The sequence below is a fragment of the Mus caroli genome, unplaced genomic scaffold, assembly GCF_978045245.1.
Source record: "Mus caroli unplaced genomic scaffold, Mus_caroli_1 scaffold_9, whole genome shotgun sequence".
NCBI lineage: Eukaryota > Metazoa > Chordata > Mammalia > Rodentia > Muridae > Mus > Mus caroli.
The window spans coordinates 114,104,727-114,119,137 of NW_028227264.1; the positions used below are offsets into that span (position 1 = coordinate 114,104,727).

The 14,411-nt window shown below is 37.7% G+C and overlaps 1 protein-coding gene across 3 annotated transcripts in view; it reads right to left on the minus strand.

The window, feature by feature from the left end:
• The window catches only part of Trhde (thyrotropin releasing hormone degrading enzyme), a 415,327-nt gene that overhangs the window by 43,476 nt on the left and 357,440 nt on the right, over positions 1 to 14,411 (minus strand). For 2 of the 3 annotated variants that reach the window (XM_085843166.1, XM_021175200.3), the window contains exons 13-15: positions 4,486 to 4,633; positions 2,375 to 2,472; positions 873 to 980 (exon numbers count right to left, since the gene is read on the minus strand). In XM_085843166.1, the coding sequence (XP_085699292.1) occupies positions 873 to 980; positions 2,375 to 2,472; positions 4,486 to 4,633 (354 nt within the window). The other variant, XM_085843167.1, reaches the window with a different exon arrangement.

Below are 14,411 nucleotides of genomic sequence, written 5' to 3' on the forward strand. Positions count from 1 at the left end.
AGAAACTAATCATGTGTGTGTGTGCGTGCATATATACACACAGCACACACACACACATATCTTATTGACATATATATATATATATGAATTCTAATACATACATTATATATTATATGCACATATATGTACATATGAACTAAGATTCCTGGAAATACAAAGAACTATCGTTGTATCAATAGGATGTGTGTGTGTGTGTGTGTGTGTGTGTGTGTGTGTGTGTGTGAGAGAGAGAGACAGAGAGACAGAGAGACAGAGAGACAGAGAGACAGACAGAGAGACATATATAAGTATGATACATCTATCACTTTCATTAAAATGTGACATTTCATAGAATAATGTTTTCTTTAAAATATTTTATGAAGTAATTTTAATTTTCCATTTGTATTAATATTATGCATCATAAAATTCTAAGATAAGATACAAGGTTAAGGGCATTGTCTAGGGGCACCCAAGGAGCAAAGGCCTTGCTTACGACATTTTGGTTTTTAGTTTTTCATATAAACATCAGTTCTGGTTCTTTGTTGATAACCTTTCATGGTGATTGTGAATAAATACTTCAACCTTTATAAAAACCTTTAAGAGTTTAAATTAAGGTAATTTCTATCATATAAGGAAGTTACCATACTTAATACAAGATGACTGCCCCATGAATATGAAGAATAAAGTTCTAGATAAACGAAGTTAGCCCAAAGCCTGAATAACAGTCCCAGGATGAGTGTGTTGCAACATCCAAGCTGCTACTTTGCCCACCATGAAGCTGAGACGATGATCTGCTGTGTATTTTTCTTGCCTCGCTATTCCCCAGTTGATAAGAGGGATGTAGCCACCTAGATATGAAAAACACCAGAAGTGAAAGATGGGCTCCAACTTACCTGTTTCTGTTGCTGGAAATCCAGTCTGAAATAAGTGTTGATGCCTGCTGGTGACAGTGCTTGTTCCCAAAGCTACATGCCAACATTATCACTTCCCTCCGTAGCTCTCTGTATATTTTCAAAGAGAGAAAAGGGGGTTAAAGAAAATGTTACTATGTGAAAAAAATCAGAGCAAATCATTTTGGATGGATGCATGCATGGAAGGATGGAATGGTGGATGGGTAGTTAGATATAGATAGTATATATACATATGGGGAAGCCAGAGACAGACAGACCACCATCTCTCATATATCGGTTAACTCCATTTTCATCTTGATTGGATTCAAATTTAGCAATGAAGATATGTCTCTTATATACCTATTGTTTCCACAGATAGTTTATTGAGAAAACAAGACCCATTCTGAATGTACATGGTATTGTTCATGGGCAGAGGTCTAGACCTTATTCGGGAAAAGGGAAGAAGCCAAACTGAACCATAAACTTCATCTCTCCTTGCTTCCTGAGTATGGTGGACACAATAGGATAATTCCCCTCACCTTCCCATCACTATGCATGACGACCCCTGGAAAGTATCCTTGTAAGCCAAGGATCAAAATAAACCCTGCATTTAAACAGGACTGAAACGCATATTAGCTCACAAAGACTGGGACAACCTTTATAAGACTTGTACAGGTTCAAGCCATACAAGGAAAAATAATTTTCTCTAGTTAGGGTCTCTGTATATATAAACATTATGCTCCATGATAGGATGCATGCCCAGGAGTATTGGCCATCATGAAACTGATTCCATTTTATTGTTTTATTTCATTTACTTAATTTTGTCTTATTGGGTTTAATTTCTTTCTTTCTCTCGTTCTCTCTCTCTCTTTATTTCTTTCTTTTTCTCTTTCTCTCTTTCTCTCTTTCTTTCCTTCTTTCTATTTTGGTTTTTGTTTTACAGACAGAGAATCACTTGAAGTTCAGTGGGCAGAGAGGTGGGGTATATCTAGAAGGAGTTATCACTTCCCTCCGTAGCTCTCTGTATATTTTCAAAGAGAGAAAAGGGGGTTAAAGAAACTCCTTTCCTCATAGATTTGCAGAAAATATGAAATATATTGTGAGGAAAAAAATACGCTATTTCCTTTATCGCTTATTTTGTTACAGCACGGAAAGAGTAATTAATGTGGTCGGTAAGTAAACGATAACACGGAATAGGCTTAGATACAGAAATCCTGTGGTGCTGAGTGGAGAAGCTGAATTAGGCTGAGCAGGAGTCAAGCACACTGAGTGTTTGCTGGAGCTCAAGGGGGCAGGTTCTGATCCCAAGATCACAACACAGACAGATCTTAAATTAAGACCAGGCAGCAAAAACTGTGTTCCTCTGCTTCAGTTTCCCCTGGAATGGGAAATCAGAATGCAGAATGAGACAAAGGCAGTCTCATGATGCTAAAGTTGCAGTGTCACTGGCGGCGTGTAGTTGCACAGTTCTGGGGGGAAAGGAGAACAACAGGGTAAAACAGTACTCATGTTGGTAGGAGGCTTGAACGAGAGATCCATTGAAGTTATTTTTTGGCCATCCAAGCTTGATGTATGTTGTTGCAACTTGTTTTAGAATATATTCCTGCATGGAGAATGGGATAAACCAAAATGAAATTAGTTTCACTCTTCACAAATTCTGTAATTTAAAAACTATATCTTAATAATTCCATGTATTTTTTCTTATGCCTTTATTCAACTTACTATTTCAGACATAGAACATGGTATTCTTTTCTTCTAACTGAATAATTTGCAGGGCTAATCTTTTTTCCATGACCAATCTTGATAAAGTAAGGGAAATGAGGACTATTCAGGGTGAGATTCATGCATGCATATATGTAACCATACACAGAGGCACCTTAGGAAAACAAGCATCTAATATACTTTTTAAGGTTGCATTTTTGTTTTTGCATAGGTCTGGGTGTCTATGTGAGTAGATGCCAGCGATGTACAGGTGCTCACAGGGGAGAGGAAAGGGCCTCCGATCGACTCTAGCTAGAGTTGTAGGTGATTGTGAGCTACCTAAGCCAATATAGGTGCTGGTAATTGAACTGCAGTCCTTCAGACGATCACCAAGCAATTTTAATCTCTGGGCAATCCTCTTCAACTGGAACAACTAATATTTGTATATTTTGCATCAATAAAGGCTACTCAATGAAAAGCTGTTAGACCGGCCCAGCCAATAGGCCGGTATTCTGGAAAAGAGGATGAACATAACACTTTCATACAGTAATATAGTATCACAATTTCAAAAATCTGTTCACCTAATGATGCATTTAAATATCAATGCTGATGTAAAATATGCTCTCCCTTACTTTAATGCAATCTTAGAATTTTGTCTAAGGAATGATAGCACTAAAATTACAGCAAGAACATCACTTAACTTTTACTGTAAGTGAGGAATCTAACAAAACTCTACTATTAAAAAGTATAAGCATACACAAGAGTGTATTTTGCCTTTTTAGGAGTTTCATACTTCAGCATATCTTTGTTAGGGAAAAAGGGAAATATAAGACTTTCTCTAGCAGATAAACATCCCATAACTCAAATGACACATTTCTTTGTACATCTTTGTACAGCTAAGGGCATATGTAAAACTAACAACAATAAATAGGCAAGCCATGATTTTTCTCAATTTTAAAAGTAAATTGGTGGAGTCACTTTGATGAAGGCTTTGGGTAAGAAAACAAGGAAGGAACAAGGCACCTGTGATGAACATTAGACAACCTGGATGGTTCTAATCACACATTGAATCACTGACAAGCCATCTTTGAATAATTTCAATTGTGAGTGTCAATTCACAGACTTACTATGTCATAAGTCATGGAATGACTTCACAAAGCACAGTACAGGTTCTTAAAGTATCTGAAGAAAACCTTACAATGCACCAAGGTAATTGTGATAAGAAAGCAAGGAATCAAAAGCTCATTAGCTGTAGTTAATCCTGATATTATTCAAAATGATCATTGAATCTGATTAGGTGCTCTTGACAGTAAAATTTTGGTTTCCTGGACTTTAAGCTTAGAAAATCTAGTCAGGTACCATTTTGGAATGTATGGCATGCCTCTGTGTCTGCCTGGATTATCTGTTGTTTGCTGCCCTGTATCCCCTTGGACCCAATTATGGATGGGCTTTGGCCTCAATGTTGATCTTATCCTTGTTAATTAAGGAGGTGCATTGAATTCACCATGCCCTTTTGGATAAAAATAATGACTAAGAATCTTTATTGAAACTGTCTATATTCTGTTAAGTTTTCTGGGATCTCTCTACTCAGGTTAAGTCCTTTGTGAACACAGAGCCCTTTAACTCTGAAGAAGTAAGTTTGAACTTTATGGATTTGCCATGTACATTCTTTCTTAAATTCTCAAGCACTTAAGCTTAATTGACACTTTTAGGCCAGAATAAAAGGTAGCTTGTGTTAAATTTCTTTTTTTTTTTTCAAATAACTGTCATCGGTATTGCATAGAAAATCAGGACAAAAATAACAGCCTAAACGGGCAAGAGGAAATGAAATAATTCATACTCAGTTGCACGGAGTGCATAATGAGAAAATATTTTATCTTCTGAATATTAGAAAGAAGAAATTCTATACACTTACATTGAAGATATTGTAGTTCTCCATGCGGTCCAGTAATTTATCCAGAGGATAAAGAGCTCGGCTGGCAGCATGCCAAGGAAGAAAATCCTTTTCCTCCGACAGGTATCTGATGATCTCTAGGGGGATATTCTGAGGCAAATAGCCTGCCCTGTACAGTCAAAAGAAAGTTAATGATAATTAGATATAGAAAAGATACACATTAATGCAAAAATGAAGATTTTACTTATGCAAATAAAAGACAGAAAGCAAAATTCATCATAGTCTGAGGAAAGGACACTTAATGACATAAAAATACTCTTTTTTTAAAAACAATGGCTTATTAGGGTGCCAGAGTCTCATGCAGAGCCAGAGAGTTAAAGTGTTACAAGAATACAAACACATCAGAATGTGTTTTAGTAAAAGAGAGAACTATGGAATTTGAAGTGAGCCAATAGGTATTTCCTTGACAGGAGCTCTTCAGTTAAAACAAGTAATTGAAAGTAATTGATCACTAACTTGGGATTCCCTGTAGTTCTATGCAATGACTTTTCATTCATATTGTCCTCTAAAGGATGGCTAAAATTAAAATAACGATTTATGTTTTAAATGTGCACATCATATAACAATGTAAATACTTTAATTTGATGCTTTGTATATGTGTGTTTGTACATATTGTAGTGTGGTGTGTTGTTGCAGGTGTGTGCATACCACAGTGCACATGTGGAAGACAGGAGGTATCTTTGAGTGTCAGTTCCCTCTTATTACTACAAATGCCATGCCAGTTGGCCCATGAGTTCACAGCAAGCCTGCTTTTTGCCTCCTTTCCCTCAGAGGTGCATTCTGGGATACTGACATATGCCACAGCATCAATATTTTCCATTGAGGAGGAGGATGCTGTGGGGTCTGACTCAGGTCATCAAACCTACATTGCATTACCCATCTCACCATCTTGCCAGCTCAAATATAAAAGTCTTTAGTACATATAGAAATGAAGCATTGGAAAATTATCTGAGTACATTTCATCTGTAATTTAAGGGGATTCTATAGAATAAAGAAACCAAAAAAAAAAAGTTAGTATATCTTGAATCTCTCACAGATCACATAGAAATGTAAAATGGCAGTGATATATCTAATAGTGTATTAGAAGATGGTCTTAGCCTTGATGTCTCAATTCTACTAGCAACATCATGTATTGTTCTAGACTGCTTTTTACCTTAATTATTGATATGGTATAAGTAATGGTGTCTTATCAACTTTTTACATTAGGAACTAATATTCCATGTGATAGTCTCAGAGGTAGGCATTTGGGTGAAACGAGAGAATAATCCTCATGAATGATAGGAATGAGGTATAGAAGAAGCACAGGTAGGCTTGCCTCTTTCAGTCACTATTGTCCACTAGGACAACAATTGCATAAATGCAAACGTTTAGTAGATAGATAGATAGATAGATAGATAGATAGATAGATAGATAGATAGATAGATAGATAGACAGACAGACAGACAGACGTGGAAACAACCAAATCATATTTATTTTCTTTGTGTGTATGTGAATGTGTGTGTATTTTGCCTACATGTATGTCTGTGCACAACATATGTATCTTGTGCAACAGAGCCCAGAAAAGGACATTTAATTTCTTGGAACTGGAGTTACAGAGGTTGTGAGTTTAGGGAGCTGGGAATTAAACCTGGACCCTTTGGAAGAGCAGCCAGTGGTCTAACCATTGACCATCTCTGCAGCCTGAACACAATCTTGAGTTGATTGTGGTGTTTGTTTTTATGTTACTTTTTTATTAAAGAAATCATATTTATTTGTGCATGATAGAATGTGGTCAGGGCAGAAGCAAAATTTACCATTCTCATTTACGCATTTTTCATAATATTTAGTACTCAATGTGATATACTAAAGATAGGATATAAGCAAATGTATGTAAATATTGTTTAACTGCTGTGCTTATATTATTTACAATTAAAAACTAACCTTGGATGCTGCACTTGAATATTTCTCAAAAGGAGGTAAAAATAATCTATGCCATTATAAGAATTTTGTTTTAGCTATGACATAGAACCAATCGTAGGTCATGTAACTAACCCTTATTTCAGAATTTTCTAACAGCAACTACTGTTTAAAACACTAGTATCTATAATATCACCCTTTACAATTTATTCTTCCTTGTATAAATAGCATCAAATTAATGACAAAAGTATGTAAATAAGTAACATCGTCTCAATAATAATTACATTTTGCTTTCTTGGGTTTGTTGCCACTAAAGGTGATCATTTTTAAAACATTGTATGCTTTAAATTAAAGATTATTTTCAAGAGAAAATTCTCCTCTTCTGGTTGGTCAGAGGAATACAGGGGGTCTCCAGACACAGCGCAGGATATTGTCACTTCTTTCTTTTCCCTGTAGAACTTGAGAGTAAGCACCTATTGCTGGAGACTACATGTACATTGTGCACACGTTTAAGTATCCAAGCTAGAACTGACTATGACTGGTACTGCAAAACCTAGCCAGTTACCTGTAGCCTGCGATGTCAGAGACTTGACGTACTTTATGAGGAATATGATCTTCTATAGATAAAATGATGTTATAGAAATAGACCTGCAGCCAGGCAGTGATGGCGCACGCCTGTAATCCCAGCACTTGGGAGGCAGAGGCAGGTAGATTTCTGAGTTCAAGGCCAGCCTGGTCTACAAAGTGAGTTCCAGGACAGCCAGGACTACAATAGAAAAGAAGCTTAAAGCTGATTTTAAAATTAATGTCTCCTGTACAATTAGATAGACAATTCTCTCTCTCTCTCTCTCTCTCTCTCTCTCTCTCTCTCTCTCTCTCTCTCTCTCTCTGTCTCTCTCTGTCTCTCTGTCTCTCTGTCTCTCTCTCTCCCTCTCTCCCTCTCTCCCTCTCTCCCTCTCTCCCTCTCTCCCTCTCTCCCTCTCTCCCTCCCTCCCTCCCTCCCTCCCTCCCTCCCTCTCTCCCTCTCTCCCTCTCTCCCTCTCTCCCCCCCCCCTCTCTCTCTCTCACACACACACACACACACACACACAAACACACACCCATCTATAACAAATTTAAACAAAAGGGATCAACAGTGTCAACAGGCCAGACCCCCACCCTTTGGAACTCCCAGAGACTGGACCACCAACCAAAGAATATGCATGGAGAGACCCATGGCTCCGGCCTCATATGTGGCAGAGGATGGTCTTGTTGGACATCAGTGAGAGAAAAGGCCCTTGGGCCTGAGGGTGTTCAATGCCCCAGTGTAGGGGAATGTCAGGATGGGAAAAAGGGAATGGGTGGGTGGGTGTAGGAGCACCCTCATAGAGGCAGGGGGAGGGGATGGGATAGGGGGTTCCAAACAGGAGACCTGGAAAGGGGAAAACATTTGAAGTGTAAATAAAGAATATATATATAAAAAACCCCAAACCCAACAATAAAAACCCAAACAAACAAACAAACAAAAAAACCTTTTGACACCAAATACTTTAATGTTTTCCTATATATTTTCAATATAAATTGCTAAAAATAATTACAAGTTTGAGAACTTGAAAAAGTTCTCAAAGTAGTTGATGTATGTTATTCCTTAACTGCTAATACACTCAAGTCTGAGAGGCAGGACTCAGAAGTAGGTATTGAAAGACATCTAGCATTCTGCAACAGAGGAAGATAAGTGAGGCTAGCCTGGTAGAAGTCCCACATAACAAACAATAAGGCAAGGAAAGTAATTAATACACAGAGAAACAGAGCAATTTCAGATTGAGGCCTTCTGACAGATATTGCTACCACACAGCAAAGCCTGAATTTTCTGTTTCTTCCTTAGAGAGACCATAGTCCCTAGTATTCCTGGTAGTTAGGCATAGCCACGTGACAAGGATCTAATAAGATAATATGAATGTGAATCACTGCCAGGGTTAGTGTGACTTTATATTTAATATTTCCCTGAAGCCCTGGAGAATTGCATGGCAAATCCACTCGCCTATCCCAGACCTATTGTTCTAGGAAGAATAACTACTATTTTATTCAATCCACAAACACGCCAAGATTTTTTTTTAAGCAGTTAACCTTCTCTAATGCAGTTTTCAAAAAGAACACGAAGCAGATTACACTCAAATTACCCTCCTTCTGCCACACTACCACCATACGTAAGTAATTACCTACTACATAATTCAATATACTTGCAGTTAAGTCGGCTAGATCAAAATATGGAGCTACCCTTAATTGGCCAGGAAGATGATCAGCTTCGTTTACAAAATGACAGATAGTAGAAGATAATGTTGCTTACCTAGCTTAGATGTGTTTGTGTAATTGGCTGGTAATGATTCGGTGATTACTACTACTGATAATAAAATCAATATAGGGGAAAGTGTGGATTCCAGTGAACAGCGCACCACATCAGACTGAAGAAATCAGCAGAGTAGAGAGCATACAGGTGTCCTGATGTTGAAATACTTTCCTTAAATTCACGTCACCAGTGGCGAGTGTTGCTAGCTATGTGGGAGAAGAGCAGGTCTTAAGAATGTCCGCCATGTAATTGTACTTACTAACATTGGGGGAAATGTCTTATCTGATGCCTCCTCTCTCCACTACCGTGGTGGGTGTGGATGTAAGAAACCAGAGACAAGGCAATGAGGAACATTAATGATATCATGTGTGCACAGGCATCATACAGCTGCTTCTCCATCCTCTGTGGGTCCCACACCCTCTCCTCGCCATCCTCTGCTTCCCCTCCTCCCCTCTCAGTTTGCTGGAGCTTGCAATGAAATATATCTTGAGGCATACAAGACAGCATTTTTATAAGAAGGAGATTAAAGTCAGACTATATTGGCCAATTTTCAAATGCTCTGATCCTAACTAGTTATTTTCACCTAAGATCCAAGAGGTGCTGTTGCGAACCTAACTCTGAATCCCTGTAAAGGTTAACTCGTGGGTCTTCAGTGATGGTTAGCTTTCATACAAATAACTTATTTCTAATACTTTTTTTTAAAGATAATTGATTCTTCCATGCTTCAAATGTACGGATTGGAAAGCAATATCCTCAGAATATTCTGAAACCACACACACACACACACACACACACACACACACACACACACACTCAGACACACTCACACACTCACTCTCTCACATGTCCATTTACTGCTTAACTGAGAAATCATTTAAAGCTAATAAGTAGTTTACTACATATTTCATAATATATGAAAAAGACAAAAGGCACTGTTCATGTCTGTTAGGCACAAATTTTAAAGTGTTGCTGAAATGCTCAATTGAAAAGATTACTATTTTGTTATTCTTTAATATTCATTATTAAATGACTTTTGTGTGTTTTCTGAAGAAAGATTTTTTATAGCTCAGATAAAGCCCCCAATAGCACTTGGAGCAGAGAATAAAGGAGAGAAATCATGGTGTATGGTGGGGAGTACCTCATGCAGCCAACTGTACAGCGTTTGAGGAAAAGAGATGCACAGCCCATTCTTTGCTGAACAATTGTCCTCAACGATGAAAAAAGAAGTTAACTTTTTGTAGCTCCATCTAATTCAGAATATGAGAGGTGGCACAGGAAATGGTTCTCCCAGCAGCTCCTCCTCCTCCTGTTCCTATTCTTCAAGAAAGCAATTCTGAAGACTTAGGAACTGTTTTCTGGGCTTCGGTGGCACTTACATCCAATGTCTATTATAACTGTTACACATAAGTAGTATAAGCCAGGCATGGTGGCACATGCCTTTAATCCCATCAAAGGCAGGCAGATCTCTGAGTTTGATGCCAGCTTGATCTTTATACTGAGTTCCAGGAAAACCCGGGCTACACAAGGCACCTCTATCTTGAAAATAATAATAACAATAATAATAATAAATAATAATAACTATTGAACATATCAATGTTTTATCAAATAATTCTTTTATTCAGTGGGGTCAGCGCCTTTAAAAAAAAAGAAAGCATGTTCCATACTTCATTTTAGCTCATATCATAAAGCAAAAACTGGCACTAAATAGGCACTTGATAGATATTCCTCAAATCGTGTCAATAATATTGTGTCACTCTGAAAGAAATCAAGAGCATTTGCCAAATCTTAAATTTACACATTATCATGATTTCCTCAAAAGTAAATATTTTCAATGATGGTTAAAGGGTTGTAAGAAGACGGGACATTGTAGTAGAATGATACAGTATTTTCTCTACCAGCTCTGTTATTGACACATATAGATAATAAACTCATTGATATCTAGTCAATAGCTTTTTTGTGTTCTATAGAAGAGCACAATAGCTTCATAGGCAAGGAGAGGACAGGGCCATAAAGTGAGCATCTCAGCATCTCTGTTCTTGCTGATTAGCAAAGTATTTTCCTGAAAGCAAGAATGTCATATTAGAAATTTAAATGCTCTGAAAATTCCATTTTAATTTTGATTCCTTCCATGCATCCCTCCTTCCTTCCTTCCTTCCTTCCTTCCTTCCTTCCTTCCTTCCTTCCTTCCTTCCTTCCTTCCTTCTTTCCTCCCTTCCAACACTTATTTGCATTTACTGTTTTAATTAGTACAAAAATACCTAATATAATATAAGCTGTTATAGAAGTTCAAAGTAAGTCAAGCTAGTGTTAGGGGTGGGGTGGGGGGGCCAGGAAAGGTTCAGCCCAAAATATTCCAACCAGCAGGTGGCACTAATTGGGAGGTTATGTGATCCTTGCATTGTGGGGTCTCAGAGGGAGGAGTGAGTGGTGCACTACAGGTGGGCTCTCAAATGTCCAACATGCATCTCATTGAAGCCTATGTTTTCTGTCTTCTGCGCTGAGCTGTGGAAATAGGCAGTCACAAGTTTCTACCCCATCAGTTGAGATGCTGACGCTGCTGCTCCTACTGCTGCTGCTGCCATGTCTTCTTTGTCATGATGAACAGAGGACATCCGAAACTGTGAGTCAAAGGGCATTTTCCCTCTCCTAAGTTGCTTATGGCAGGTATTTTATTTTTCATAGAATCAAGAGCAAAAAGTACAGACACTCTATCACTGGAGGTCTGGTAGAGACGTAAGGATTCATGAAAGAAGAGGTTGTATAACTCAAGGTTCCTTTACATTGGCTAAAAATGTGACCTTTTACGTGCAATCATTAACAGTAGGACATAAATTAATCTGCTCCCCTTTCATACTTATAAGCTTTGTAAGCTGATAATATTTATATTGAAGTAACTCTTAAATTGAAGGTCCATCAAATTGGAAAACTGGCTGGAAGACAATGTTTTGCCTCAGCAGAAGTTAAATCGAGATTACAGAAAAGCCCTTAAAAAGTGTCCATCAAAATTATCTGGACATATTGATATACTCCTCAATGTTTTTCTTCAATAGTTTTTATCTATAAGTGCCTTATTAGCTTACTAAGAAAATAGATAGATACACATCTGTCATTAATATTGAAAGAGTTGATCTTGTTATGCAGGTAGTCCACACCTGGCCTTTGCAATCATTTTTCACTTGCTTCATGGCCAAAGTACACTGGGCCATCCACAGAAGAGTGCCTGAGGTCCGGTGCGTGCCTGGTAGTACTGTCCTGTAGAGCAGTGCAGACAGAGTGAAATCCATCCTCCTTAAATTCTTGTCTACCTCTTCAGCACCCTTCTGTTATGGCTCGATGGAATTTGGTATGATCCGAGATACTTAACACAGACACTCCGGCACTTCAGGCCCACCAGTCTGCACACCCTTAAGTGGGCATCTACACCCAGTGCACATCAGGAGCTGAGATTGTTTCTCACATATGATGAAAGTCATGGTAAGGTTGGAGCTGGAGAATGATGAGGTGCTCTGATGTATGCTTTCAAAGCCTGACTCTGGCTACTGGGAAAGACAAACTCAAACGTGACACATGATCTTTTCAGATAAGAAAGAAGCTAATTATGGTTTCCCAATTGATCTGCTCATGATATGCTGGCTTGGAAATTTTATATTTAGTAAGTGAAATGGATGGCCGGAAGCCACAACCACTGACTTTTTGACATTTTCCAAGCAAAAGATTTGTTTTTGATGGTATCAGAAGCAAAGGAGTCTCTCAGTCTTCTCCATGCAAATGTGATAACTTAGAGGAGACCAATAATAAATCCTTTAATTGATGAGAAAATATATTTTAAAATAAAATACACTCTGTATCCAGGAAACTTCATATTTCCATCTGGGCTAATTAGTAGAATTAATAGGAAATTTAAATGAAATATATAAATTGATTAGACATAAGAATATTTTAAGATAATTTATGATTTCCACAGGAAACAGAATCCCTAAATCTATATTCAGCTCTGTTTATTTCACTGTGACGTTTCCTAGTAAAGTAAAAAGCTACATTGGAATAAAATAAATAAATAAATAAATAATAAAAGGAAGATTTTGCAGAGAATTGGTTTACCGCCACAAGGATATCAAATCATTTTCCTAAAGGCCCATGAATAAGAAAGTCTTCTAATTTTCTATATGACTGCATTGAGAGAAATCTGTGAATAACAGGAAACTAGAAAATAAAAAAATATTCCTCAAACCACATAACTTAAAAATAACCTGGCAAATCTTCTTCGGTGTAAAGTTGGTTGAAAGTTTTGCTTTTCATATAGATTTGATTGTAATACACATATGTGTTCAACTATTAAAACTTTATATGTTTTCTTCTCTCAGAACTTTTCAGAAGGGCCTGAGAATTTGTTCTAATACTGTTCTGCTGGAAAAAAAATAGATTTAATTCACCATTGTTCAGTATTTTGATTAAATGTATCCTTCAGATCCTGGAGATAAAGGCTGCATGTATGTAATGCTTTGCATGTTCTAGACAGACAGATTATCTAAATTCATATCATCCAGGTAGATGCTAACATATAACCATTCCAAGTTCCTCTTAGTAAATTTCTAAATGAATGTTTTGAATCTTTGTCAAACAGCAACTTGTCCAAAGAGAAAGAAAAAGTAACCAAACACACACACACACACACACACACACACACACACACACACACACACACACACACACATCAATCACCAATGACCAACATATATATACATCACTCTGTGTGCATCCATTTAGCTATTAGTTCTGTATATGCATTATATAATCAAAACCTCAAATTATTCGTACTATTCCCAATGTACAGTTACTCTGAAACATTACCTAATGCTCCTGGGACATATTTTAAATAAAGGTAATGTTAGTATTTAACCTAATGGTTTTTAGGAAGTCTATGATATTCCTAACACTATTTGAAGAAGGTTTAAGTCCTGGAGAGAGATCCAGAGATAGCCCAGCTCACCTGAAAATCTCGGAAGGAACTCTGAAAATAGTCTCCCACAAGTTAGCTCCAGAGGACTCAGTATAGTTGTATTTGAACTTCAACCTCTAGAGTCCACAAGGACAAATGGGAAGAAGTGTGAGAGCATTTTGTCAACTGTAAAGAGATGCTCAAAAATAGTGGACAGCTTCCAGAAAGGAGACCCAGAACTAGACCTTGGCAGCCACATGTTCAACATCTGTGTTCTGGCCTTGATTTGTTCCTTCCATCAAGCCACTAAACCCACGTATAGAACCCAACACATCCATTTTCCCTGTTCGGGATAAAGAACCAAATGATAGTGTAATCGCCAAGGGAAAATTATTACGCTATTCTGAATTATCTCCTTCATAAATCCTAGACGAGTTAAACGGGCTCTGTCACCAAAACGACAGGGTCGCTGTACAGCGGTGTGGAATCTACACACAAACTCCTATAAATCCCTGAGCAGCACAACTCTCCAAAGTCGTTTTGAATCATGTGCTTAAGTCAGGAGTGGGAAGCGGGGCTGACAGCATGTTTGGGACCACAGAGGGAAAAAAAAATGAGAAGATTGACTTGATTATCAGAAAGCAAAATATTCCAAAGTATTCTGTTACTTGTCTGATGCACAACCGCATACCACATGGGAAATATTTCTATTCTTTTTAGTCTTAA